This window comes from Pecten maximus, chromosome 3 (genome assembly GCF_902652985.1).
Source record: "Pecten maximus chromosome 3, xPecMax1.1, whole genome shotgun sequence".
NCBI classification, from domain to species: Eukaryota; Metazoa; Mollusca; class Bivalvia; order Pectinida; family Pectinidae; genus Pecten; species Pecten maximus.
Window position 1 is genome coordinate 42941208 of NC_047017.1, and position 27089 is coordinate 42968296.

General features: G+C 36.1%; 2 protein-coding genes across 2 annotated transcripts; one reads left to right on the forward strand and one right to left on the reverse strand.

Annotated features, from left to right (window-relative positions):
- Positions 1-44: 44 nt before the first annotated feature.
- Positions 45-14248, reverse strand: LOC117324269 (RNA-binding protein PNO1-like). Its single transcript, XM_033880049.1, has 7 exons — positions 14002-14248; positions 10707-10856; positions 10357-10440; positions 9541-9601; positions 8491-8608; positions 503-573; positions 45-137 (listed from the first exon to the last, which is right to left on the reverse strand). Exons 1-7 carry the CDS (start codon positions 14200-14202, stop codon positions 70-72), a joined length of 753 nt encoding a protein of 250 aa, XP_033735940.1. The 5' UTR covers positions 14203-14248; the 3' UTR covers positions 45-69.
- LOC117324268 (KICSTOR complex protein kaptin-like) lies at positions 14241-25714 on the forward strand. The gene is made up of 12 exons (XM_033880048.1): positions 14241-14516; positions 15929-16023; positions 16561-16654; positions 17118-17172; positions 17427-17508; positions 18035-18108; positions 18635-18744; positions 22277-22384; positions 22679-22763; positions 24074-24209; positions 24387-24833; positions 25524-25714. Exons 1-12 carry the CDS (start codon positions 14270-14272, stop codon positions 25677-25679), a joined length of 1689 nt encoding a protein of 562 aa, XP_033735939.1. The 5' UTR covers positions 14241-14269; the 3' UTR covers positions 25680-25714.
- The last annotated feature ends 1375 nt before the right edge of the window (positions 25715-27089 follow it).

Consider the following 27089-nt stretch of genomic DNA (forward strand, 5'->3'; position numbering starts at 1 on the left):
ATAGAAGACATGAATTTTTAAATGGGTATAAAAGACAAGAGGCATTCTTATTTAACAAAATTTAATAACTTAGAATCTCTCAGCAGATCTTGATGCTACAGTGCGCATTGTTCCATAAACCTTTGATGGTGGACTTCCTGCAAAGATAAAGAACACAAGTTCAACTACAATAACACACGTGCCGTAGGCAGAATCAAACTTTATCCAGTCCAAAATATTGGTTGGTCAAAACATAAACATACACTTCACTTAACTGTCCAACCGTCACATACACAATATTTAACTATACTTCTAACTACACTTAACTTTAATCACTACCATCAAACTTCATACACCCCCTCCGATATCACTTGAATTTGTTAAGAGAAGAGAAGAGTTATTGACGATGTTATTTGAGAGAGATCCAAAGATCTGTTTTACCTGGTAAAATAAATCAAGCTGCATGCATGGCACTTACCTGGAAACAATGAACTATGATAGTGGTGATATACACTGTGCTTACCTAATATCAAACTGCATATGGCTGTTCTTGCAATTTTAATATTCTGGAAGGATCCTAATAAGTGTATATGGCTGAAATGAAAAACACATCATGTTATTTTTCTTACTCCTACCTACTTAAGACAAATGCTAAGATAATATAAAATGCATTACACTAGTCAGGGTTAGTTGCTACACACTGTAATAAGACTGCAAATATATGTATTAACATGGGCGAAGCCAACACTGCCCAATTTTGAATGGACTGTAAGTAAATTAATTGGCATAGCAAATATTACAATCTACTTATTATAATTTCAATGCAAACAGTAAACACAAAATGTAATTTCTCAGATCTGTAATTATATCGGTACATTACTTCTGAATTAAAACAGATTCAATGTGATACCACACAAGTATTCTCGTCATGTTTAATCACTGTAAACGTACTTATTTTAGTGCAGTCAAGTTTTAGTGCAAACACAGAAAAATGTAACAAGAGGCCCATGGGCCTTAACGGTCATCTGACAAACACTTACACTTACAGCAGGGACACACCCCTCAATCCAGCATTATTACCATAAATCATTTATCGCAGCCAGTTATGTTTTAGATCAAATTTGGTTTTTATCCATTTAGCTTGTCCAGGAAGAGCAGCATCATAAAGCAAAATTTTAGCCAAGTTCCCATTTTTGGGGCATGCCCCTCTGTGTCCCAATGGGTCAGACAAGACTCATTTATATCAATTAGGATTGCCTTTCCCCAATGATGTTTCATGCTAAATATAGTTGTAATCAATTAAGGCATTAAGGAGGAATTGCATTTTAAAGAAATGTTTAACCTAAGCGCTCCTTTTGCCCCATCTTTTTTTCCCCAGGGGTCAAACCTGTCTCATTAAAAAATATGATTGCCGTCACCTTATATTTCACATCAAATTAGGTTGTAATCCACCAAAAGGTTAGGGAGGATTAGGATTTAACAGAAAATATTCACCAAAGTTCCCCTTTTGGGGCCCCGCCCCTCTGGCCCTAGGGGTCAAACCAGCCTCATTTATATAAAATATGATTGTCCTCCTCCAATGATGTTTCACACCAAATTTGGTAATAATTCACTATGGGGGTTAGGAGGAGTAGTATTGTAAAGCAAAATTTCATCAAAGTTCCCCTTTTGGGGCCCCGCCCCTCAGGCCCCAGGGGCCACACCAGCCTCATTTATATAAAATATGACCACCCTCCCCCAATGATGTTTCACACAATATCTGGTTGAAATCCACCAAAGGGTTAAGGAGGAGTAGGATTTTATAGCAAAATTTCATCAAAGTTCCCCATTTGGGGCCCCGCCCCTCAGGCCCCAGGGGTCACACTAGCCTCATTTATATAAAATATGACCGCCCTCCCCAAATGATGTTTCACAACATATCTGGTTGAAATCCACTAAAGGGTTAAGGAGGAGTAGGATTTTATAGCAAAATTTCATCAAAGTTCCCCATTTGGGGCCCCGCCCCTCAGGCCCTAGGGGTCACACCAGCCTCATTTATATAAAATATGATCACCCTCCCCAAATGATGTTTCACACAATATCTGGTTGAAATCCACTAAAGGGTTAAGGAGGAGTAGAATTTTATAGCAAAATTTCATCAAAGTTCCCCTTTTGGGGCCCCGCCCCTCAGGCCCCAGGGGTCACACCAACTTCATTTATATACAAGAGGCCCATGGGCCTTAACGGTCATCTGACAAACACTTACACTTACAGCAGGGACACACACCCCAATCCAGCATTATTACCATAAATTATTTATCGCAGCCAGTTATGTTTTAGATCAAATTTGGTTTTTATCCATTTAGCTTGTCCAGGAAGAGCAGCATCATAAAGCAAAATTTTAGCCAAGTTCCCATTTTTGGGGCATGCCCCTCTGTCCCAATGGGTCAGACAAGACTCATTTATATCAATTAGGATTGCCTTTCCCCAATGATGTTTCATACTAAATATGGTTGTAATCAATTCAGGCATTAAGGAGGAATTGCATTTTTAAGAAATGTTTAACCTAAGCACTCCTTTTGCCCCATCTTTTTTTCCCCAGGGGTCAAACCTGTCTCATTAAAAAATATGATTGCCGTCACCTTATGTTTCACATCAAATTTGGTTGTAATCCACCAAAAGGTTAGGGAGGATTAGGATTTAACAGCAAATATTCACCAAAGTTCCCCTTTTGGGGCCCTGCCCCTCAGGCCCCAGGGGTCACACTAGCCTCGTTTATATAAAATATGACCACCCTTCCCAAAGGATGTTTCACACCATATTTCGTATTAATCCACCCAAGGGTTAGAGAGAAGTAGGATTTATAGCAAAAATTCACCAAAGTTCCCCTTTTGGGGCCCCGCCCCTCTGGCCCTAGGGGTCAAACCAGCCTCATTTATATAAAATATGATTGTCCTCCTCCAATGATGTTTCACACCAAATTTGGTAATAATTCACTATGGGTGTTAGGAGGAGTAGGATTTTATAGCAAAATTTCATCCAAGTTCCCCTTTTGGGGCCCTGCCCCTCTGGCCCCAGGGGCCACACCAGCCTCATTTATATAAAATATGACCACCCTCCACCAATGATGTTTCACACAATATCTGGTTGAAATCCACCAAAGGGTTAAGGACGAGTAGGATTTTATAGCAAAATTTCATCAAAGTTCCCTTTTTTGGGCCCGTCACTCTGGCCCCAGGGCTCACACCAGCCTCATTTATATAAAATATGACCACCCTCCCCCAATGATGTTTCACAACATATCTGGTTGAAATCTACTAAAGGGTTAAGGAGGAGCAGGATTTTATAGCAAAATTTCATCAAAGTTCCCCATTTGGGGCCCCACCCCTCAGGCCCCAGGGGTCACACTAGCCTCATTTATATAAAATATGACCGCCCTCCCCAAATGATGTTTCACAACATATCTGGTTGAAATCCACTATAGGGTTAAGGAGGAGTAGGATTTTATAGCAAAATTTCATCAAAGTTCCCCATTTGGGGCCCCGCCCCTCAGGCCCTAGTGGTCACACCAGCCTCATTTATATAAAATATGACCGCCCTCCCCAAATGATGTTTCACAACATATCTGGTTGAAATCCACTAAAGGGTTAAGGAGGAGTAGGATTTTATAGCAAAATTTCATCAAAGTTCCCCTTTTGGGGCCCCGTCCCTCAGGCCCCAAGGGTCACACCAACTTCATTTATATAAAATATGACCGCCCTCCCCTAATGATGTTTCACACCAAATTTAGTTGTAATCCACCCAAGGGTAAAGGAGGAGTAGGATTTTATAGCAATATTCACCTAAGTTCCCTTTTTGGGGCCCCGCCCTTCTGGCCCCAGGGGTCAGACCAGCCTCATTTATATAAAATATGATTGCCCTCCCCCAATGATGCTTCAAACCAAATTTGGAAGTAATCCACCCAAGCGTTAAGGAGGAGTAGCGTTTTGAAAGAAAAAGTTTACGGACGGCGCACGGCGCACGGCGGACGACGACGGACGAAGCACGATGACTATAGGTCATCCTGACCCTTTGGGTCAGATGACCTAAAAATATGATTTATTAGTGTGGACATGAATTAGCCCAATCAGGAGGTTCGAATCCAGAAAGACACTCTAAAATTAGACACCATCGCAACACAATCTTAGTCGGTAACATGTTTGAAAAGACAACACCAATGCCTCAATGGTATCAAAGTGTCTAATTAACCAATGACTGAACACCGACAGAATGACAAGTCATGTATCGTAACATAACAGAGAAAATTATCAAAGGTTTCAAAGTGATCAATAGACAAAATTCTAACCTGTCAATACCAAGATAAGTAAACAAAAGATCGGTAATATCACCCTTCCAGCCAAGGTGGATAATCCGATAATTTGTTTATATGTCACCTGACTGAAAGGGTAGTCTGTTGAGACAAAAGATCGAACGCCTGACATGCAGCAAGTTGTTCATGGCAAGCTGTACGCCAGGTAAGTTTGACCACAGGTAATTGGTCACAATCATGGGGTCAATTAGCGGAAATTAGAGGTCTTTGGGACACTCAAAAGTGGGCGTAAAATATAATGTTTTATACCTATATGTCTTGAGACTTTTGGTAAAATAAAGAACTTGGATCTCACCAAGATGGGCAAATTCAAGCTTCGTACAACATGCATATATGGTGTATGGTTGGAATATGCCTTGGGTAAAATAAATGTTGGTATCTTGTCCATAAAATACAGAATAGCAGGGTGGTCTTATTACTGAAGCAACCAATACAAAAATAATGTGACTGAAAAAAAAGTGCCCCTAATAACCGGGTTGTCATAATTTTGAGGTAGTCGTTAATAAACTAGTGCTGCACAAACTAAAATTAAACTACCACTAAAATATGTATGTTTACATGTACAGTAACTTTCAGCTTAATACTTATAATATATTATGACAAACTTCCATAAAGATCATATATTGAAACTAATGATCTAATTAATAAAACATTACTACAAAAAATTCAGTAGTACTACATGTACATCTGTTTCTCTCATATCTCGCCATGTTGGATAGAGTTTGCCCATGTAAGATAGCTATGTAAGATAAATCTATCTTACATAGCATTTCACGCGCGCGGATTAATCTGCGTTCAAGGGGGACAACTCTCACAACGTCGTCTGCTTGTGTTCACATCCGACAGTCCTTATCGTCGGTGTCGGTTTTGAAACGTTGGACTTAACTATAAAAATACATACATTCTTAGATAAATAAATATCATATCAGCAGTAAATCAATAGGGCTACACGGTTAAACGATTAGACATTTCATCTGAGCGAACATATAACTCCGTTACTGTAACAAACAGTTAGACTACGCCTAACGTTACAGGCCTGTTGTAACAGTTACAGTACAATACAGACTTGCCTACCCGACAGATTTGTCATTTGTCATTAAAAACATGTAAACACACACATTCACCTGGCAATGACAGGAAGTAAAACAAGAGGCCCATGGGCCTTAACGGTCATCTGACAAACACTTACACTTACAGCAGGGACACACCCCTCAATCCAGCATTATTACCATAAATCATTTATCGCAGCCAGTTATGTTTTAGATCAAATTTGGTTTTTATCCATTTAGCTTGTCCAGGAAGAGCAGCATCATAAAGCAAAATTTTAGCCAAGTTCCCATTTTTGGGGCATGCCCCTCTGTGTCCCAATGGGTCAGACAAGACTCATTTATATCAATTAGGATTGCCTTTCCCCAATGATGTTTCATACTAAATATGGTTGTTATCAATTCAGGCATTAAGGAGGAATTGCATTTTTAAGAAATGTTTAACCTAAGCGCTCCTTTTGCCCCATCTTTTTTTCCCCAGGGGTCAAACCTGTCTCATTAAAAAAATACGATTGCCGTCACCTTATGTTTCACATCAAATTTGGTTGTAACCACCAAAAGGTTAGGGAGGATTAGGATTTAACAGCAAATATTCACCAAAGTTCCCCTTTTGGGGCCCTGCCCCTCAGGCCCCAGGGGTCACACTAGCCTCGTTTATATAAAATATGACCACCCTTCCCAAAGGATGTTTCACACCATATTTCGTATTAATCCACCCAAGGGTTAGAGAGAAGTAGGATTTATAGCAAAAATTCACCAAAGTTCCCCTTTTGGGGCCCCGCCCCTCTGGCCCTAGGGGTCAAACCAGCCTCATTTATATAAAATATGATTGTCCTCCTCTAATGATGTTTCACACCAAATTTGGTAATAATTCACTATGGGTGTTAGGAGGAGTAGGATTTTATAGCAAAATTTCATCAAAGTTCCCCTTTTGGGGCCCCGCCCCTCTGGCCCCAGGGGCCACACCAGCCTCATTTATATAAAATATGACCACCCTCCACCAATGATATTTCACACAATATCTGGTTGAAATCCACCAAAGGGTTAAGGACGAGTAGGATTTTATAGCAAAATTTCATCAAAGTTCCCCTTTTTTGGGCCCGTCACTCTGGCCCCAGGGCTCACACCAGCCTCATTTATATAAAATATGACCACCCTCCCCCAATGATGATTCACAACATATCTGGTTGAAATCTACTAAAGGGTTAAGGAGGAGTAGGATTTTATAGCAAAATTTCATCAAAGTTCCCCATTTGGGGCCCCACCCCTCAGGCCCCAGGGGTCACACTAGCCTCATTTATATAAAATATGACCGCCCTCCCCAAATGATGTTTCACAACATATCTGGTTGAAATCCACTAAAGGGTTAAGGAGGAGTAGGATTTTATAGCAAAATTTCATCAAAGTTCCCCATTTGGGGCCCCGCCCCTCAGGCCCTAGTGGTCAGACCAGCCTCATTTATATAAAATATGACCGCCCTCCCCAAATGATGTTTCACAACATATCTGGTTGAAATCCACTAAAGGGTTAAGGAGGAGTAGGATTTTATAGCAAAATTTCATCAAAGTTCCCCTTTTGGGGCCCCGCCCCTCAGGCCCCAGGGGTCACACCAACTTCATTTATATAAAATATGACCGCCCTCCCCCAATGATGTTTCACACCAAATTTAGTTGTAATCCACCCAAGGGTAAAGGAGGAGTAGGATTTTATAGCAATATTCACCTAAGTTCCCTTTTTGGGGCCCCGCCCTTCTGGCCCCAGGGGTCAGACCAGCCTCATTTATATAAAATATGATTGCCCTCCCCCAATGATGCTTCAAACCAAATTTGGAAGTAATCCACCCAAGCGTTAAGGAGGAGTAGCGTTTTGAAAGAAAAAGTTTACGGACGGCGCACGGCGCACGGCGGACGGCGGACGACTACGGACGAAGCACGATGACTATAGGTCATCCTGACCCTTTGGGTCAGATGACCTAAAAAAGAAAATGTCAAACGTCACAACCTATGAAATGGTTCCGTTTGCGTCAGCAGGGGGCCCTGGAATTTGTTTACTCTACTGTACTGTCAGTAACTGTTAGGCCTACTCAGTAACCTGTGTATTTGGAAGTTGGGAATTGGCTCTTAAATGAACGAACATTCGGTAAAAATGACACCCCTCGATGTTCATATAAAAAATATTTATTTCAATTGTAACTCAGAGTCTATATTTGTGTAGAGTAACCATGAAAACTAACTGCCATCCTAGCCTTTCAATATGATCATCGTTAGCCTATCGACTGACCTACCTTCGTCATTCCATCAAGACAACCGGTTAAACACATATAATCCTATGTCACAGAAAAGATCGAATACTCGTATAGAGTCACTGTTCGCTGGTTCACACACGAAGTTGCCAAAATCACAGTGAATTTAAAATTACCAGCCACGAAACATAGCCGCGTCATGGCGATCGAGATCGACATCACTCTCATTGAACTATGAATGGAATTCCAATGACAGTCGTGACGTCATGCAGTGACGTAGTATTTTATAAAAAAAAATTTGACTTGACATTTAAAAGTACAGTGTGTTCTGTGAAATGATTAAATATGTCGAGGTGCAAATAAAATTATATGTGAAGTTGGGAAACTCATTTCAGCGTTGGCTTTCAGTATTGTTGATAGAACTTCTTTTTCTCGGATGTTGACAATTTGATCACGGCCACGTAAAAGTCGGTCAAGTTACGGTAATTTTTATCGGCGAATTGTTCATTCGTTCATCACTTAACCACAAAATGAATGAAATTTGTGTGCAAACACTGTTTGCCAAAAATAGGGTATGATCTTTCAGAATATCACAAGTATATTTAGTAAAAACGTCAAATAAAAAAATAAAAAAATTGAAGAAAATGGATGGCTGAGGGACACTTTCGCCAGAAATTCGGTAATGATATGAGAGAAAAAGACTCTTTCATTATGTGTGTATGTAGGATAGGGATATTCCACCCTCGGGATCACAAAATGTGGTAAAACCCTCGGCAAGCCTCGGGTTTCACCACATTTTGTGACCCCTCGGGTGGAATGTCCCTATCCTACATATACACATATGAAAGAGTCTTATAATCTTCACATGCACTTACTTATTTGCTAAGACAATTCTCGTCTTTGTGACATTTTCAATGGTAAATTTTGTCTTTCCGTTTTTGCCAGCTAATCTGCCAATTGCTCTAGCTAAGTGATCTCCCTTAAGTGGCTTCACTGAAAAAGAAATTGAAAACAGTTTATAATAGAAGGAAGAAACTTAAGCCTCACATATTATAAAGCAAGCCAAACACAGTATGTTTAGTGTTAAGTGATTCAAAAGTTCAGTTTTATTATTAGAAAACAAGTCATGGGAATTTGTTTGAAAATCCGATATATCTGTAATTTAATAGACATTTCTTTTTTCAAGAAAAGCAATGGCAAGACAGGGATTTTCCTACAAAATTTAATAGACATTTCTTTCTTCAAGAAAAGCAATGGCCAGACAGGGATTTTCCTACAAATTTTCCAACTGGGTCCAGTGGGTCCAGGGTCCTCTGAATTGGGAATTTCTACGTGACAAAATGTGACATTGGGAAAAACAAAATATAGTGAAATTCATACAAATTTTAGTTTTTCTTTGATGAATATTTACCTTATGTTATTTTTCATTTCATTTTGTTATCTATAGCTGTTTTTTTTTCATTTTTCAAAGTACCTTAGTATAGGTCTTTGTAGATAAAACTTACTTAATTTCAAAAGTGAATTCAAAATTGAGAATTTTTCAGTGGCAAATTGGGATTTTTCAAAAGATTTCTTAGGGGAATGGGTCCTTTTAACGGACCCTGTTCCTATTGAAGGAAAGCCCTGTCAGATGACAAACATATTTCTTATTTTTACTTGATTATGTGTTAAAAGCAAAATTCAATTTTTTTTTTTACAAAAAATCATGACATGCCTGTTTCTATAATGTAATTGAAATTTAAATAGAGAACTGTGATGATTGACATCACTATACATGTAATATGCCCTAAAACATCACGCATATCACTTTAGGAGTCCAAGAAGCAATAGAAAACCATCAGGTAAATCTGTTGACCATGTACACTTATACAGTGTGCCATAAATAGATAACATATATAGCTAGTATCCCACAGACTGATACTCACCATCCTGTACCAGGAACGACTCTAAGTAGAGATCATCTAATCTTATCAGAGCCAGAGCATCCTGACAATACAAAGGAACCCTTAATTAGAACTGTTAAAAAACATGTCAGATAATATCAGAACAATTCTAATTTATTATTCCAGGCAAAATCAAAACAATTATAATTTATTATGTCAGACAATATATGAACAGTAGTAATTTTGTAATAGACAATATCATAATACAGTAGTATTGTAACAATTATCATGTTAGACAATATCAGAGCAATCATAATTTATCATATCAGGCAATTTTAGATTTTAAACAATATCAGAACAACAGGCAATATAAGAACAGTAGCAATATATAAAAGACAATATCATTATAGTTACAATTATTATGTTAAACAATATATTTATATGATATAAGAACAATTACAATTTATGTCAGTCAATATTGAAACAGTAACTATTCATCATGTCAGACAGTATCAGAACAATTATAATCTCTGCTGTCAAGACCATTTTAGTAACAATTAATTAATCATGTCAGACAGTATGAGATTAATTACAGTTTAATGTTGTACAATTTTAAATCAGTATACATTTTCAATACAATACACTGGTAGTGTGTATATCATGTAAGAAATAAAACATGTGTTACATGTATCATTCCAATTTTTGTATTCAAAGGGAAATAACTCTAGCAGAAAACACAATGTGGGAATCATTTCACAAGGAGTAGCTATAGGTTTATGCTGACAATTTGGTACATAATATATGTACTAACTTATCAGCTGTCACATGAATCATCAACTCAAAAAACTTGATACTTACATCTACTTCATAACCTAAACAAAATGCTCGGACAAAGTCGGCTGCTTTCTGAAGTGCCCCTATATCCTTGGTGTCTTTACAGGACTGAAATAAAGATCGCATCACCACAAATCATGACCAAAATACTTAAACAGTAAAAAATTACAAACAGTATAAAATGTAAAAGGTAACTTACTTAGTATTACAAAGTATAAAACTGTCTTTTGACTGACCTTTAAATTACTCTGTTCTAATTAGTTAATATATATAAATTGATATTTTAATTTATTGACTTTTAAATTACTTTGTGCTATTAAGATGATATATATAAATTGATATTTTAATTTACTGACTTTTAAAGGTATTATTACCTTGATTTCTACATTTCTGGTTTTGAGATTAAACCTGATCTGTAGATGTAAATGTTCCACTATAGGTGTGAATATTTTCATCCAGTTTTCCTTCAGCGGTGTGTAACGATTGTTTGGAACAGGTACTTTTCTCATGTCAGTTTTTCCTCCCTGAAGATTAAATAGATTAAAATTAAGCAGAAATATAATTATACAAAACATTTTTTCTTCAATGCTTGACAATATGGAATGCTAGGAGATTAAATAAATAATATTACTAGATGTTATTATAAACAAGTTCATGTTATGATGAGTTATATTCAGACAGACATATTTAACAATTTATCATGAAATTAAAATATTTCCTGTATTGATGTTTCAATGTATAATTTATATATTCTCAAGTATTCTGTACATCTAGTTGGGCTGAAAAGCCTTCAATATTCACCCAAAATAAGGACCCTCGTCCTGGAACACAAACAATGGTGTTATATATATTGTATGCATCTATATACATACACATAATAATGTATACATGTATTAATCATGAGCAGAAAATATACCAGAAGACAGCGGCTTTTTACTTGTTTGTATTTCTGACTTCACAGTTTAATGAATTTACAAAGTTTACGTATATTGTTTAATCCATTTTAATACAGATCAATACTTGCACACGCACTAGTAATTCTTGATGCAGAAGATAGAATTGAATGACTTTAGGTTAAGATTTTGGGATTTTCAGTAACTGATATTTTCATAAAAATCTCACTAAAATCATATTCTCAGATTGAGAACAAATGTACTAGCCTTTGCCCTCTAAGCTGAAATCCCAAGATTGTCTTCTAGCTATAGCTAGTTAGGCCAAAGGCAAAGTCCAAATAGCCTGAGCTATACTACTAAGGTGTTCATGTACACTTTCAATTTTTTGTAAATATAAATTTGTCCAATTTGCTCATTTAAAACTGAATATTCTCCCATAACATTCATGATCCAGGAGCTCCCTGAATATATATTACAGAGCTGAATATATATTACAGAGCTTGAAGTATATATATATAATGTGTAGTAATATGTTAGTCTGTTATCATATCTTATCAGCTACTTATATCATAAATTAATATATCACAGGTGCTAGCCTGTTCTGTTAATACACGTACACAATTTAATTTAAATGGCATCTTTCTGTAGGAATATGGGTCCAATTCCCAATGACAAATCCTAATATTTCTCCAATCCAAGCTTTAAAATCTTCCCAAAATAATGCAGGCTTAATTATTTGTCAACAAATTTGGATGGCACCTTATACTATAATGGACAACTTGTTGTAAGTCAGCCCTCAGTTCAATGGTTGTGTATTTGATTCAGGAAAAGTACCCCCTATGTATAAACGGAGAAATAGCCTTACCAATTATGAGTTATTTAAATATATCTTTTGTGTCTTATGATTTTATCCCAATTTGACATTTTGTCCTATGATACATTTTCCAAAATTCAAAGCTATGAGCTCCATTCTTAATTAGTGAAAGAAAAGCACTGAATTATCTAATTTCACAAACAGATGCATGGTTGCATTTTGTTTATTGACACTCTGAAAGCGAATACTACTATAATTATAATAAATGGATGTACATGTAATGATGGAAAAGCTTGTTAGCTTGATTTAAATTTCCTCTAGGCCAACACTTACATATATAGGCCTTCCTTCTAGACATGTTTGTTAACAATTGTCCCAAATTGGTGTTCTATTCCATTCATTTAGACCCTTTTTTTACACTGCAATTTTGCAAGTGACAGCGGCCTAACCACCAGAATTTGGAATGCAATTGACCGAAAAGACCCATGTATGTAATGTCATTTATTGTGTTTTTTTTCTGACATAGTTTAAATGAACTTGAAGAAAACTAATCTTATTATATTAAATACAAGCATACTTTATTTTCAATTTATAAGCGGTAAACTATATAAAAATAGATGTTTTAATTTTTTCTTTTTGCTCCATTGCACACCGATTAGGGCTGGTGATTGGGCCACCTGCTAGTTAGCAATATGGTGTCGAGTAAAGTGTGAAATTTTGTCCAGTGTAAAGCGAAGATCTATATGGACGCAATATTACATTGATATGGGACTAAATGGGTGTTTTGGGGTAAATAAATATCTCATTTATCCATATATATATATATAAGGTCAGATACATATATAGAGAGATTGGCAACTCTCTTTTTGCCCTTGTGTCTACATGATGGCCCCTGACCTTCCCACAATCCTTTGCGGTCGCTCGGTTCAGTCTTCACTCAACGCCATATTGGAGAAATCTTGAAACCAGACACAAAATTATCGATGATTTCTATTTGAAATCATCACCAAGATCTAATTATGTCCTTTAATTTTATTAATATCAAAGTGCAGAAGTGTCATCAATAAGAAATATATCACAATTTGCTGTCCAAATGTTTGTATTTTGAGTTTGAAAGTCAAGTACACCGAAGGAAAGATCGGCAGGAATCTCCAATTTTCGAAAAGTCCCTATGGGGTTTTCTAGAATACGGATAAATGACAACAAGGTGCATGATAAACAAGACAACATTCCATAAGTACTATAGTTTTTGGTTAGTGTGGTACCTTTTTAGCGGCCTAGATAAAACAATGTGCTTTTTGTGTGCGTTTAAAATTGACGATGCTTAAATTTGGTCGGACGTAATGGCTGCTTTAGAACCCAATGGATTTTCGAAAATACGGATAAATGACAACAATGTGCATGATCAATAAGACCGGTATATCCCATAAGTATTATAGTTTTTGGTTAATGTGGTAACTTTTGTAGTGGCCTAGATAAAACGATGTGCTTTTTGTTTGCGTTTAACATTGACGCAGTTTTGGTCTGACGTAATGGCTACTTGATTACAAAACTTGGACATGTCGAATAGGACCCAATGGATTTCGAAATACGGATAAATGACAACAATGTGTATGATCAATAACACTATATCCCATAAGTATGATAGTTTTTGGTTAATGTGGTAACTTTTGTAGTGGCCTAAATAAAACGATGTGCTCTTGTGTGTATTTAAAATTGACAATGTTTTGGTCTGACGTAATGGCCTGGGGGTGAGAATGAGAAAAACAAATTGTACTGTATAGCCTTAAAAAAAACGCCTAACAACCCACAAAGTCAATTGTCTGGTGTTAGATTATTTTTCATGATTACTGAGATTGAAACTCTAATATTTAGTGTTAGCAATAATTTTAAAAGACCAAATTCAATTTGAATTCATCGTGAAACTCATTGTATACGATTTGTTTTTAGTTTGAAACTTACTGTCAATTTATCACCACTGATGGGTGGGAAATTTGGTCGCTTTGGTGGCGATTCTGTCGTCTCCATTGTTTGTGGTTCTGATTCAGAAGATTCTTCCTGTAGTTTTCTCTTCTTTGGTCTACGTTTTACTTGTTTAAATTCATCGCCTTCACTCGATTTTGATGTTTGAAGTGAAGGGGCACTTTCTGTTGATGCTGCCATTTTTCACGTGGTGGCGTAAGAGGAAGTATGCAGTACGCATGCGTAGTGAAACAAGAAAAATATCAACATGGACCAGAGAGGTTGGAGGTGGACTGATGCACACTTCTGCAGTTTACCTTCGCAATTAACTCTCTATGGCATAACAGCCACGCCACAAACAAATGTCTACACACACGCCAAAGTCACTGAGCCTGAGGGGTCAAACAAGTTGTTGGTAGCGTCTCTAACAGGGAAGATTGTGTCAGTGGAGTACCAAAGAAATGGCAAGAAACTCAAACCATCCACAAAGGAGGTTCAGTTTACCTATATCCCTGGTAGGCGTGTACTAATGCTTCAATCATATAGTTACCTACTCCTATAGGGTGTCTAATTTGAGCTTTTTCACATTTTATTTTCTGCAGAAAAAGCCTGGAACAACATGAACACCAATACAATGATATTATTGCAACTGTTTCACAAAAAATATATACACATAATGTATAAGAGCCCTGAACTCTAGTTTTTCATTACACGCCAAGAAGGCCAGTAAATTAACCAGACAGCGGTATATGTGTGTGGCTAACCCGTGTAGACTTATTGTTTCAGGTGTGTCTTGACACAGATAACTTGGTTACCTGTGTACGAACTTTGCCATTCATACCAAATGTTCGTTGCATGGCTATAGTCAATTTTGTGATAAATTTTTCAATTTTCATACGTAACATTAGTTTGTTTGCTAACTACTGATCAACACAAGTCATTTATTGATATCAACTAATTGATATCAAATACATAGTAACTTCATACTCTTTTAGCATTCCGTTATTACATGTATTATTGATGAAATTGAATATTTTTTTGTGATAAAGCAGTATCAAAGTTTATGCTATCATACTATGTGGAGTCAAGTGTCTTGCTCCATCTTAAAGTATGTATTGTACAAAACAAGATTAATTGGGATAATAAACGGTTACGGATTTGAAAATTGTGAATTACAGAAAAAAATATGTATACATACTTTGACATTACAGACATGGCAAAAATCAGTTAAGATATATAGATTCAGAGACACTTGTGTAGTGGGACTGGACTGGGTCGATCATCGGTGACCAGGTAGCTCAATTGGTAGAGCATACGGCTAGTGTTCGGAGGTCCCGGGTTTCGAACCTCGGTCTGGCCGCTACATTTTCTCCTCTCCTGTTACAAAATTGGCGCCCAACTAATATACCCATAGTGGTGGTATAAGGGTCTCGTGTGTCTTCGAGGGCGAAGACTTGGAAAAAAGGAGGGAGGTGTGTAGTGGGACTGGACTGGGTCGATCATCGGTGACCAGGTAGCTCAATTGGTAGAGCATCTGTCTAGTGTTCGGAGGTCCCGGGTTCGAACCCCGGTCTGGCCGCTACATTTTCTCCTCTCCTGTTACAAAATTGGTGCCCAACTAAAATACCCACAGCGGTGGTATATGGGTCTCGAGTGACTTCGAGGGCGAAGACTTGGAAAAAAGGAGGGAGGTGTGTAGCGGGACTGGACTGGGTCAATCATCGGTGACCAGGTAGCTCAATTGGTAGAGCATCCGGCTAGTGTTCGGAGGTCCCGGGTTCGAACCCCGGTCTGGCCGCTACATTTTCTCCTCTCCTGTTACACTTGTTTATTTGTTAATTAACTTCAAACTAATTTAGAATTGATTATAATTAATATCAATTATTATATTTATTTGTTTCCAAAAATTCCTTCTTAAATATTTCAGGTGATGCTGAATTAGTTTCCATGGATGTAGCCCATAGAACAAGTTGCCAAGGCAATGGACTGCTCATTGGTATCACTTTCCTGAAACAGACCCAGGTAATCTTATACTTTTAGACTCAGTTAAAACCATCATTAAAGACCCTGTCAGTATAATTATTAAAGACTGGGTTCAATATTGTAAATAAGCCTCGGTAGAAATTATTGTAAAATAATATTTAAAATGAGAACTCTTAATTATAATTATTTATTATTTATTACAACTTAACTTACAATAATGACAATGTTCATACTTTGGAGCTTTGTCACTTTGTCACTCGTACAAAGGTTGAATACACAGTAAAATTTTGTCACTGCAAAACTATGTTATTCAAAATTCAAATACTATCTAATAGCCTGGTCTTTGCTTTACAGAAAAGTCTTATTCTGTACAGTTTCAAAACTGAATGAAAATTACAGATTACTGCACAGGGATTGATTTCTAACCCGTGCTCCATATGTACTGTACGTTGGACTGTTTGGAATTTGTACCAAGCCCCTGTGGTTTATTGTTGAGGTCTACGATATCAAAATTTCTCATTCACTGTTATCCTTTATATATGATGAGTACTGATAAAATTGTTTGTTTCTGTTCAGACTGAGGATGGAGAACACACGTGTATGCAATACCTTAATCTGTATTCCTTTTGTCAGTCTGATGAGGACAGCCACTATGTAGACAGTGTGGCCCGTATGTATGCAGAAAATTACACAACAATTACCTGTAGATGTGTGTTGACTGAATATCAGTGTATAATTATGAAACGTATATTACATACATGTATGTAATATATGTTTCAAAATTATATTTATTACTCTCAAAATGAAAATACACTAAACTCGTGTATTATGTACATATAGCCATCCCATGTTATTTTGAATATTCAGCATCATCATTGCCAAACTGTTATCTAATGTTCCTGTATAATAAAGATATTAATTTACTTATTTAACTCATTTATATTGACTTGCTTTTGACAAAAAGTCCAATTATTTAAAAAGGTGTCATATTTCAAGTATTAAATAAAACTAAAATACACACAATAAAATCAATGTCTCTGACTCATATTTACATACAGTTTTTGTATTGTGTATCAGTATGTTTCGATATAAATTCCTGAATGTCCTCTATATGAATATTTTGTTTTATCCAGAAACATGTGTGACATTAGAACTGGATTTCATGCCATACCAGCTGATCCACACTCAGTAAGGATATCTGGATATTCTGGTTCTTTTCTCAATTATATTCATGTTTAAGCATACCTCCTTAAAATTCCACTAAGTATAAGTTGTTTAAATATACTGAATTCAATTTGTTGAAAAAGTTAAGTCATATACAAAGCGATAAACATATATCAATAAATTATACTGATATGGAGATCGACTTACCTGGAATTGCTTCCTATCCTTTCATCTGAAGAAGCTTAACAAATATTAATGATAATGTATCTGTACTGTAGGTGTGTAACAGAGGACGGTTTGGAGACAGTGTTCCTCCTCAGTGGTAATGACCACAAAGTCCACATGTACAGGGAGGACCATGTACGTATATCTTCATACTCTTTATTTATCAAACCATTATATAGTATATGTATATCAATCTTAAATACTCTATATCAAACCATTATATATATATAAATGATAGATACAATGTACCGGTATATCAAACCATTATATATATAAATGATAGATACAATGTACATCAAACCATTTTATTTATAAATGATAGATACAACGTATATCAAACCATTTTATTTATAAATGATAGATACAACGTATATCAAACCATTTTATTTATAAATCGTCAAGATGTGGAGAATGATAGTATGAGTTATTCAGTAAGGAATAATACAACAGTTGCGAAACAGGTATTGTCAACTTAAATTCATCAAGCTTGTTGGTCAGGATAGAAGTGCACAAGGGGTGTTAGTGTGGGAGGAAACCGGAGTACCTAACAAAAACCACTTGGTCAGGCAGGTGACCCCATAGATTTTCACAGCTAATCAGGTTACTCCATAACTGGTGGTTAACAGTGAGTTAATGTGTACATGTATTATATTATGTCAAGGTTGCCCCAGTGTTAAGGTTCAAAGAAGAAGAAATAGAGGACTTCTTTCCTGAGCTGTGTTCCACAGGCAGCAGGTGAGAAACGTAAAGCCCAGATGATTCTCACTATCTATTCGCTTTAATGTACAGTAACAATTTTGTTTATAAGGCTGAGTCAGTAAGTACATGTATGTTTTCTGGATGACCAATATCTGTTTTGAAATCAGAGTATACAGACAATTAAAAGACGGCTTTCAGTAAATATGCATATGGGGCTGCAATAGCTCAGTCAGTGGGGCACTGATCTAATGAAAAATAGAAATAGGTAATCTGAGGTATGTGGTATTTCATCCCTTTGATTCCTGCTTGTGTATCTCGGATAGAGACCATCCTTTGAGGTCAATCTTATTGCTATGGATAGTCTATAATATGTGATCTAGGTTTCCCATAGGTTGTTCATGAGGTAGCCACCAGCTGCTACAGGGAAACAAGTTGACAGAGGTATAAACTCAGTGAAAATGAATATAATATTATTACATGTGATATTTATATGTATATATCATTATACATGTGCTCTAAAACTTGCTTTCTGAATTCTATTTCCATTCTGTGTGAATTAAAGTGTACACTGGATGGACATTGTTTACTTCGATAACCACAAGAAGAGGCTGACTGCTCAGGGACTACAAAATGGGCATGTGTTTATTTCACTTGTGGATGTCAACAACACAGGTTTGTCACCCTGCTATTTACAATAGGTAAAACACTTGGTATGGTGTTAATGTATTGATGTTAATCTCTGTATGGTGTGACATGTAATGATGTTAATCTCTGTATAGTGTTACATGTAATGATGTTAATCTCTGTATGGTGTTACATGTGTTGATGTTAATCTCTGTATGGTGTTAATCTCTGTATGGTGTTACATGTATTGATATTAATCTCTGTATGGTGTTACATGTGTTGATGTTAATCTCTATATGATGTTACATGTGTTGATGCTAATCTCTGTATGGTGTTAATCTCTGTATGGTGTTACATGTATTGATATTAATCTCTGTATGGTGTTACATGTAATGATGTTTATCTCTGTATGGTGTTACATGTAATGATATTAATCTCTGTATGGTGTTACATGTGTTGATGTTAATCTCCGTATGGTGTTAATCTCTGTATGGTGTTAATCTCTGTATGGTGTTACATGTAATGATGTTAATCTCTGTATGGTGTTAATCTCTGTATGGTGTTAAATGTATTGATATTAATCTCTGTATGGTGTTACATGTATTGATATTAATCTCTGTATGGTGTTACATGTAATGATGTTAATCTCTGTATGGTGTTACATGTAATGATGTTAATCTCTGTATGGTGTTACATGTATGATGTTAATCTCTGTATGGTGTTACATGTAATTATGTTAATCTCTGTATGGTGTTACATGTATTGATGTTAATCTCTGTATGGTGTTACATGTAATGATGTTAATCTCTGTATGGTGTTACATGTATTGATATTAATCTCTGTATGGTGTTACATGTAATGATGTTAATCTCTGTATGGTGTTACATGTATTGATGTTAATCTCTGTATGGTGTTATATGTATTGATGTTAATCTCTTTATGATGTTACATGTAATGATGTTAATCTCTGTATGGTGTTACATGTAATTATGTTAATCTCTGTATGGTGTTACATGTAATGATGTTAATCTCTGTATGGTGTTACATGTATTGATGTTAATCTCTGTATGGTGTTACATGTAATGATGTTAATCTCTGTATGGTGTTACATGTATTGATGTTAATCTCTGTATGGTGTTACATGTATTGGTGTTAATCTCTGTATGGTGTTACATGTATTGATGTTAATCTCTGTATGGTGTTACATGTATTGATGTTAATCTCTGTATGGTGTTACATGTACATTGTATGATGTTAATCTCTGTATGATGTTAGTCTCTGTATGGTGTTACATGTATTGATGTTAATCTCTGTATGGTGTTACATGTACATTGTATGATGTTAATCTCTGTATGGTGTTACATGTATTGATATTAATCTCTGTATGGTGTTACATGTTTTGATGTTAATCTCTGTATGGTGTTATATGTATTGATGTTAATCCCTGTATGGTGTTACATGTACATTGTATGATGTTAATCTCTGTATGGTGTTACATGTATTGATATTAATCTCTGTATGGTGTTACATGTTTTGATGTTAATCCCTGTATGGTGTTTATCTCTGTATGGTGTTACATGTATTGATGTTTATCTCTGTATGGTGTTACATATATTGATGTTAATCCCTGTATGGTGTTACATGTATTGATGTTAATCTCTGTATGGTGTTACATGTATTGATATTAATCTCTGTATGGTGTTACATGTAATGATGTTAATCTCTGTATGGTGTTACATGTAATGATGTTAATCTCTGTATGGTGTTACATGTAATGATGTTAATCTCTGTATGGTGTTACATGTATTGATGTTAATCTCTGTATGGTGTTACATGTATTGGTGTTAATCTCTGTATGGTGTTACATGTATTGATGTTAATCTCTGTATGGTGTTACATGTATTGGTGTTAATCTCTGTATGGTGTTACATGTATTGATGTTAATCTCTGTATGGTGTTAATCTCTGTATGGTGTTACATGTGTTGATGTTAATCTCTGTATGGTGTTAAATGTATTGATATTAATCTCTGTATGGTGTTAAATGTATTGATATTAATCTCTGTATGGTGTTAATCTCTGTATGGTGTTACATGTATTGATATTAATCTCTGTATGGTGTTAAATGTATTGATATTAATCTCTGTATGGTGTTAATCTCTGTATGGTGTTAATCTCTGTATGGTGTTAATCTCTGTATGATGTTAATCTCTGTATGATGTTACAGGTAATGATGTTAATTTCTGTATGGTGTTACATGTACATTGTATGATGTTAATCCCTGTATGGTGTTAATCTCTGTATGGTGTTAATCTCTGTATGATGTTAATCTCTGTATGGTGTTAATCTCTGTATGATGTTACAGGTAATGATGTTAATTTCTGTATGGTGTTACATGTACATTGTATGATGTTAATCCCTGTATGGTGTTAATCTCTGTATGGTGTTACATGTAATGATGTTAATCTCTGTATGGTGTTACATGTAATTATGTTAATCTCTGTATGGTGTTACATGTACATTGTATGATGTTAATTTCTGTATGGTGTTACATGTACATTGTATGATGTTAATCTCTGTATGGTGTTAATCTCTGTATGGTGTTACATGTATTGATGTTAATCTCTGTATGGTGTTATATGTATTGATATTAATCTCTGTATGGTGTTATATGTATTGATGTTAATCTCTGTATGGTGTTATATGTATTGATGTTAATCTCTGTATGGTGTTATATGTATTGATGTTAATCTCTGTATGGTGTTTATCTCTGTATGGTGTTAATCTCTGTATGGTGTTACATGTAATGATGTTAATCTCTGTATGGTGTTATATGTATTGATGTTAATCTCTGTATGGTGTTTATCTCTGTATGGTGTTAATCTCTGTATGGTGTTACATGTAATGATGTTAATCTCTGTATGGTGTTACATGTATTGATGTTAATCTCTGTATGGTGTTAATCTCTGTATGGTGTGACATGTAATGATGTTAATCTCTGTATGGTGTTACATGTAATGATGTTAATCTCTGTATGGTGTTACATGTACATTGTATGATGTTAATCTCTGTATGGTGTTACATGTACATTGTATGATGTTAATCTCTGTATGATGTTTATCTCTGTATGGTGTTACATGTAATGATGTTACTCTCTGGCTTGATGTGATGCAGCATCTCTATTGATCTGTCATTTCCCACATTTTAACTACTTTTCTTTACTGTTGTTGTACTTGTATATATATTGTATATTTGGTTTCTTGGTAAATTATTTGGAAAATTAGAAAAATGGTCATCATTTTTTTCCTTTTAAAAGACCAAAACTCCCCATATGCATTGTTGATTTGCAGCCATATTGATAGGAAAACTCAGCATAGTGTAGTAATTAACCTACACCGTATCGTGTTAGACTTGTGGCAGCTAAATAGTAACCTGACACAAATTGAAAAGTCACCTTATCTGTATCAATGGGCAAAACATGTCCAGAAGAGTCTTTTGTTTACATGTAGGTATTGTAGAGAATGTCTTATCTAATGTGCCCTGGTTACAAGTGTAGAACTATTCCCTGTCTCTCTATAACAGAGGTGGTTCAGGGATGGGAAGGCATGTTTGACAGCCCAATTACTTGTGTGAAGATTTTCAACCCTGACAACCAAGTCTCCTTTCCAAATTTTTTACAAAACACAAAAGGTTAGTTTTCTGCAATATTCATGTTAACTTTTTCAAATAGTTTTCCTGTGATCCTGAAATAATTTTTAATCACAGTTTGCTTCATATGATGTAACACTATATTGGACCATGAGTGTTTTTATAACATTGTTTAACAGATATATATAATTATTTTGTGTGAAAGTAATTTCATTGTAGTGTGATGCATTACAGCAGTTAGTTGAAAACTTATTTAGAAAACTTTATCTAAACAAATTGAAATTAAAAATCATTTAAATTCAAATTTGAATATATCTATGTCGTTCTTGGTGTCAGGAAAAGATAACTCTGTAGACGATGGATCCCCGGCCGTGTACAACCTACTGGTGATGAGTTCCTTGGAACCAACAGTAGTCTACAGGTAATCTCCATATGTGGTCTTCAAACATTTGTGTCAGTTCACTTGAATAAAAGGGTATTCCTATCATTGTTGAGGCTTTTTGGTGATAGGCAATCAGTAGTGCCCTTCTTAAACCGCTCTCTCATAGACAATCAGTGGTGCGCTTGTTAATCCTCTCGATGATTGACAATCAGTAGTACCCTTGTTAACCCTCTCAGTGATAGACAATCAGTAGTGCCCTTGATAATCCTCTTGGTCATAGACAATCAGCAGTGGTCCTTTTTAACTTATCAGTATTCTTGTTATATATTTTTTATATTTTTACCAAATAATTATACACACTGTAATCAAAAGTTATTATTTTTAATTCATATGATCAAATTATAGGCTGTTCAAATCGCCCTTCATCCATGATCTACCATTCATCCATAAACTATCTTTGTTATTGCTATTTCTTGAAAAGTACCAAGCCAATCTTTCTCAAACTTCATATATAGGGTTTCCTTGGTCTCCAGTTTATTTATCAGAAGACCTGCCTATAATACAATTTCAGCTCTTCCGCTGCTTTCACTCAGTTGGTAGAGTAGTGAAGACATGAGACTGAATTCTGTCAAGACATTTGGCAGAAATGTGATTATTTTCCATGTTTTTTGTAGTTATGTTAATTTATTTATAAACTCTCTACTTGTGTAGATATGTTTAGTTTAATCAGGAATATGAATATTTCATGGGCCAACTGTAAATAACTAAGTTTGGGATTTCCATTGATCAGTCTGACATGATCTGTCAGTCCATCCATTACTTCACCTTCAGCTCCATTTCTCTGGTCATACATGTCACACAGTCATCAAACTAGATATTCAGATATTACTTGATTTGAGTAATAAGTTATATCAGAGCACACAATTAATTTGATTTAAATCACTTCCTCCGTTAGGGATCGAGCCTGGGACCTCTTCCTCACTAGTGTTAAGCTCAACTGAACGAGCTAAAGAGAAGATCTGTCTCGTAGAGACGGCTAGTTTTTTGCTTCTCTGAACTCTGACTTTTTATTTATCTCCCATGTCTGAAAGCAGGTCCAAGGACTTGTTTGCATTAGGGACTTGGTTCCAGTGACACAGCTGATTGGCTGATTTAGTTGTGTGAGTCCTTATGCAGTATATATAGAACCATTAAAAATTAAGTAGTGCTAAGGTCCCTCCATTCAGCCTATGGGGACCGAGAACGAACTGAACCCGAAATCCTCTTGGATCTATGGTTGCTAGCTTTATAGACTGACACAACATTTTCACTGAATAAGTTTAGATCCAAGAAATACCTATATATTACAGAAACATCATGACCGATGGTTTAGACAACTCCTTATACCTGCCTGGTAGCTGTAGCTACGACATCCCCCTGTGTGCCTGTGTGGCGGACATTGATTTTGATGGACATAACGAGATCCTGGTGGGCACATATGGTCAGGTAGGATATTGCGTTCAGTTCTTAGAAAAGTTTATAAAAGTAGATTTGATATTGTCAGGTGTAACAACCACTTTGAACTCTTGGTGAGCAGTAAAGAAGAGAATTATCAGTATCTTTGAACTACACATAAATGTCAGTGTCAGAATTATTACTGTGTTAGTCCATGTTTTTTTTCAGGAGTTACTAGCCTACAAGTTGATGCAAGAGGATGATCAGATACCAATAGTGAAAAAATCCCCATCTCTAACAAAAAATAAAATGTCATCTCCAGCTAATATAAATAGTTATAATGAGGTAGAACCAGTAACATCTCCACGGCAGCGAAACCTGACAGGTAGCGGTCACACAGGTAGGGATCCCCAGGGAGCCGTAAAGTTACCACGAAAGGCAAAATCTCAGGAGAACCTTTCTTCCTCACTACCCAATAACCAGGACAGTGTGCTGAGTGGAGATCTGCCTGAGGTAGACTTGCATCAGTCAGGGACAAACAAAAAGCTCTGTTACAAACTACTATGGCAAAGAAGCTTTGCAAGTCCAGTGGTTGGAGTGGACAGGGTAGACATAATGGGGGACGGCATGGATGATATGGTTGTGGTCACTCTTCGTGGAGTTCACGTCATACAGGTAATTTTACACTTAAAACAGATATTTATTCACCCTGTACCTTACATACACCTGCTCAAACATAACTATATCTATTACTGAATTTCATTTTATCTCGCCAGGACAAGTTCAAGTTCTTATAAAACAGTATTGTGGTGATGAAGATAAAGCTGATGTGCTTGAAATATATGTATTTATGTAATTATGACAAGACCTGGGCCCCCATGCATGTAGGTGCTACATTTGCAGACCTACTGACCTTGACAGTAACCTTAGACCTACTTAAACTTTGTTTTACCTTGGCCGCAGTATTTTAACCTTATAAGATAGGGTTTTCATATTTAATCTGTGTGTTCCTTGTGACAAGTGACTTCCACTGGTTATACATTTGTGAACCTGCTGACCTTGATGGTGACCTTTGGCCTTCTTCTTAAAAATTAATGACCATATACATGTATAGGCCTATAAACCCACTGTGAAAGCCATGTTGTCTTCTGACAACGTACTGCACCTATATATACCACATATATATCTACACATATGAACGTATATGTGTAGGTGTATATGTGGTATATAAATAGGTACAGTACGTATATATATACATACTGTACCTATATATATGCTATATATACATGTACTACACCTATTCACCTTTACATACTTCAAAATGTGCTACTGTGCATTTACATGTCTGCACTCTTGACTTTGTAGCCAGAGCTAAGGGAGGTTGCCCAGGTGTGTCTAGAGCGGCTGAGAGACCTGGCTTTATCAAGGGAAAAAGATGAAGAGGATGATGAGGAACACATTCAGTTGAACATTGACAGTTACTTGACATTAGAAAGTTGTTCAACAGAAACTATAACGTGACATTATTGGGGCAATATTAAATCTGAATAACTAACTTTTTAAGTTATTATGTTTTATGTCGAGTTGATTCAAATACTCCTTCCATTTTGATATATTTTGACCCACACAAGATGTTACCCTCAAATCTCTGGATATACTTATCCTCTAGTAAAACGCCTGGTGACAATGAATGGTTTATGCTTAATTGTGCATCTGTATTCCACTTTCTGGGATGCAACTCAAACATTGAGAGGGGTCTTAGGTGTTGAGGAAACCGGAGTACTCAAAGCAAATCCACATGGCCAAGCATGATTGTGACCCTATACCTTTACACGTCCGGTTGGGGAATCGAACCCAGGTCACCTAGGTGAAAGTCGAATGTGTTACCACTGTGCCATCCAACCACAACAAGATGTCACGGGTTGATATTGGCGCCTACAATTGAAAGTCTATGTACGTCTATTCTATGTAAGTCTTATCATTTCTCTACTTCTTTTCCTTCCTTGTTCTTTCCCCCTTAATAAATTGATAACAAGGAAAATCTTCATCTGAAAACTATAAAGGATCTCGGAAGAAATTTCTGAGAAATAACAAATTTCAACTGACAAAATCCTTTTTATCATTATTTCTAAAAAGTACATCAGGGATATTTCTCAAACTTCACATGTATGTTCATCTTGGTCCCTAGTTGTGCCCAATCAATTTTGAGTCTCACCAGGAAAACAGAGTGGCCTAATGACGGCCATTTTCGATTTTGTCAGTTGAAATTTGTTGTCGCTATTTCTCAAGCTGCATCTGTAATACTCTTGAAAGGATGATCAATGCTAGACTTGTTTGGCTCCTTGAATCCAATTATATTTTGAGTCCAAAGAGTATTCAGAAACCGCAGACGAATGGTAGACCATCTAGTTAGATTAGATACCTTCATTAGAGAAGCTTTCGCAAAGAAGGAACATCTTGTTGCCGTGTTCTTGATCTGGAGAAAGCATACTATACTACATGGTGAAAGGCAATAATTATGTGGTTTATTAGTGTCCTTGTCAGGTTTGGAATTGGAATAATTGTAGATTCCTTCCAAGACTCTGGGATATTTCCGGAAGCATATACTTGATTAAAAATATATAGGAGACATCGTAATGATGATTCAGGTAAATGTTTTAGGAATTGGTACGGAATTTCATCTGGCCCAGCTGCTGAATCGTTTGATTTTTTTTAGAGATTCAAGCAACTCCTGGAGACCGAAAGGCTTGTTGTTTCAGACGTTTCTTTTTGTTCTCATTTTTGAAAGTTTGGAATTTTTGGAGTGATTTTTGGCTGATGAGTATTTTTAGCAAATGCATTTGCAATTTCTGACGTAGAAGAGAATATTTGGTTTTTGTTGATAAGATAAGATGCTCTTCGTTGCACAGGTGTTGGATTAGGATCCTATCT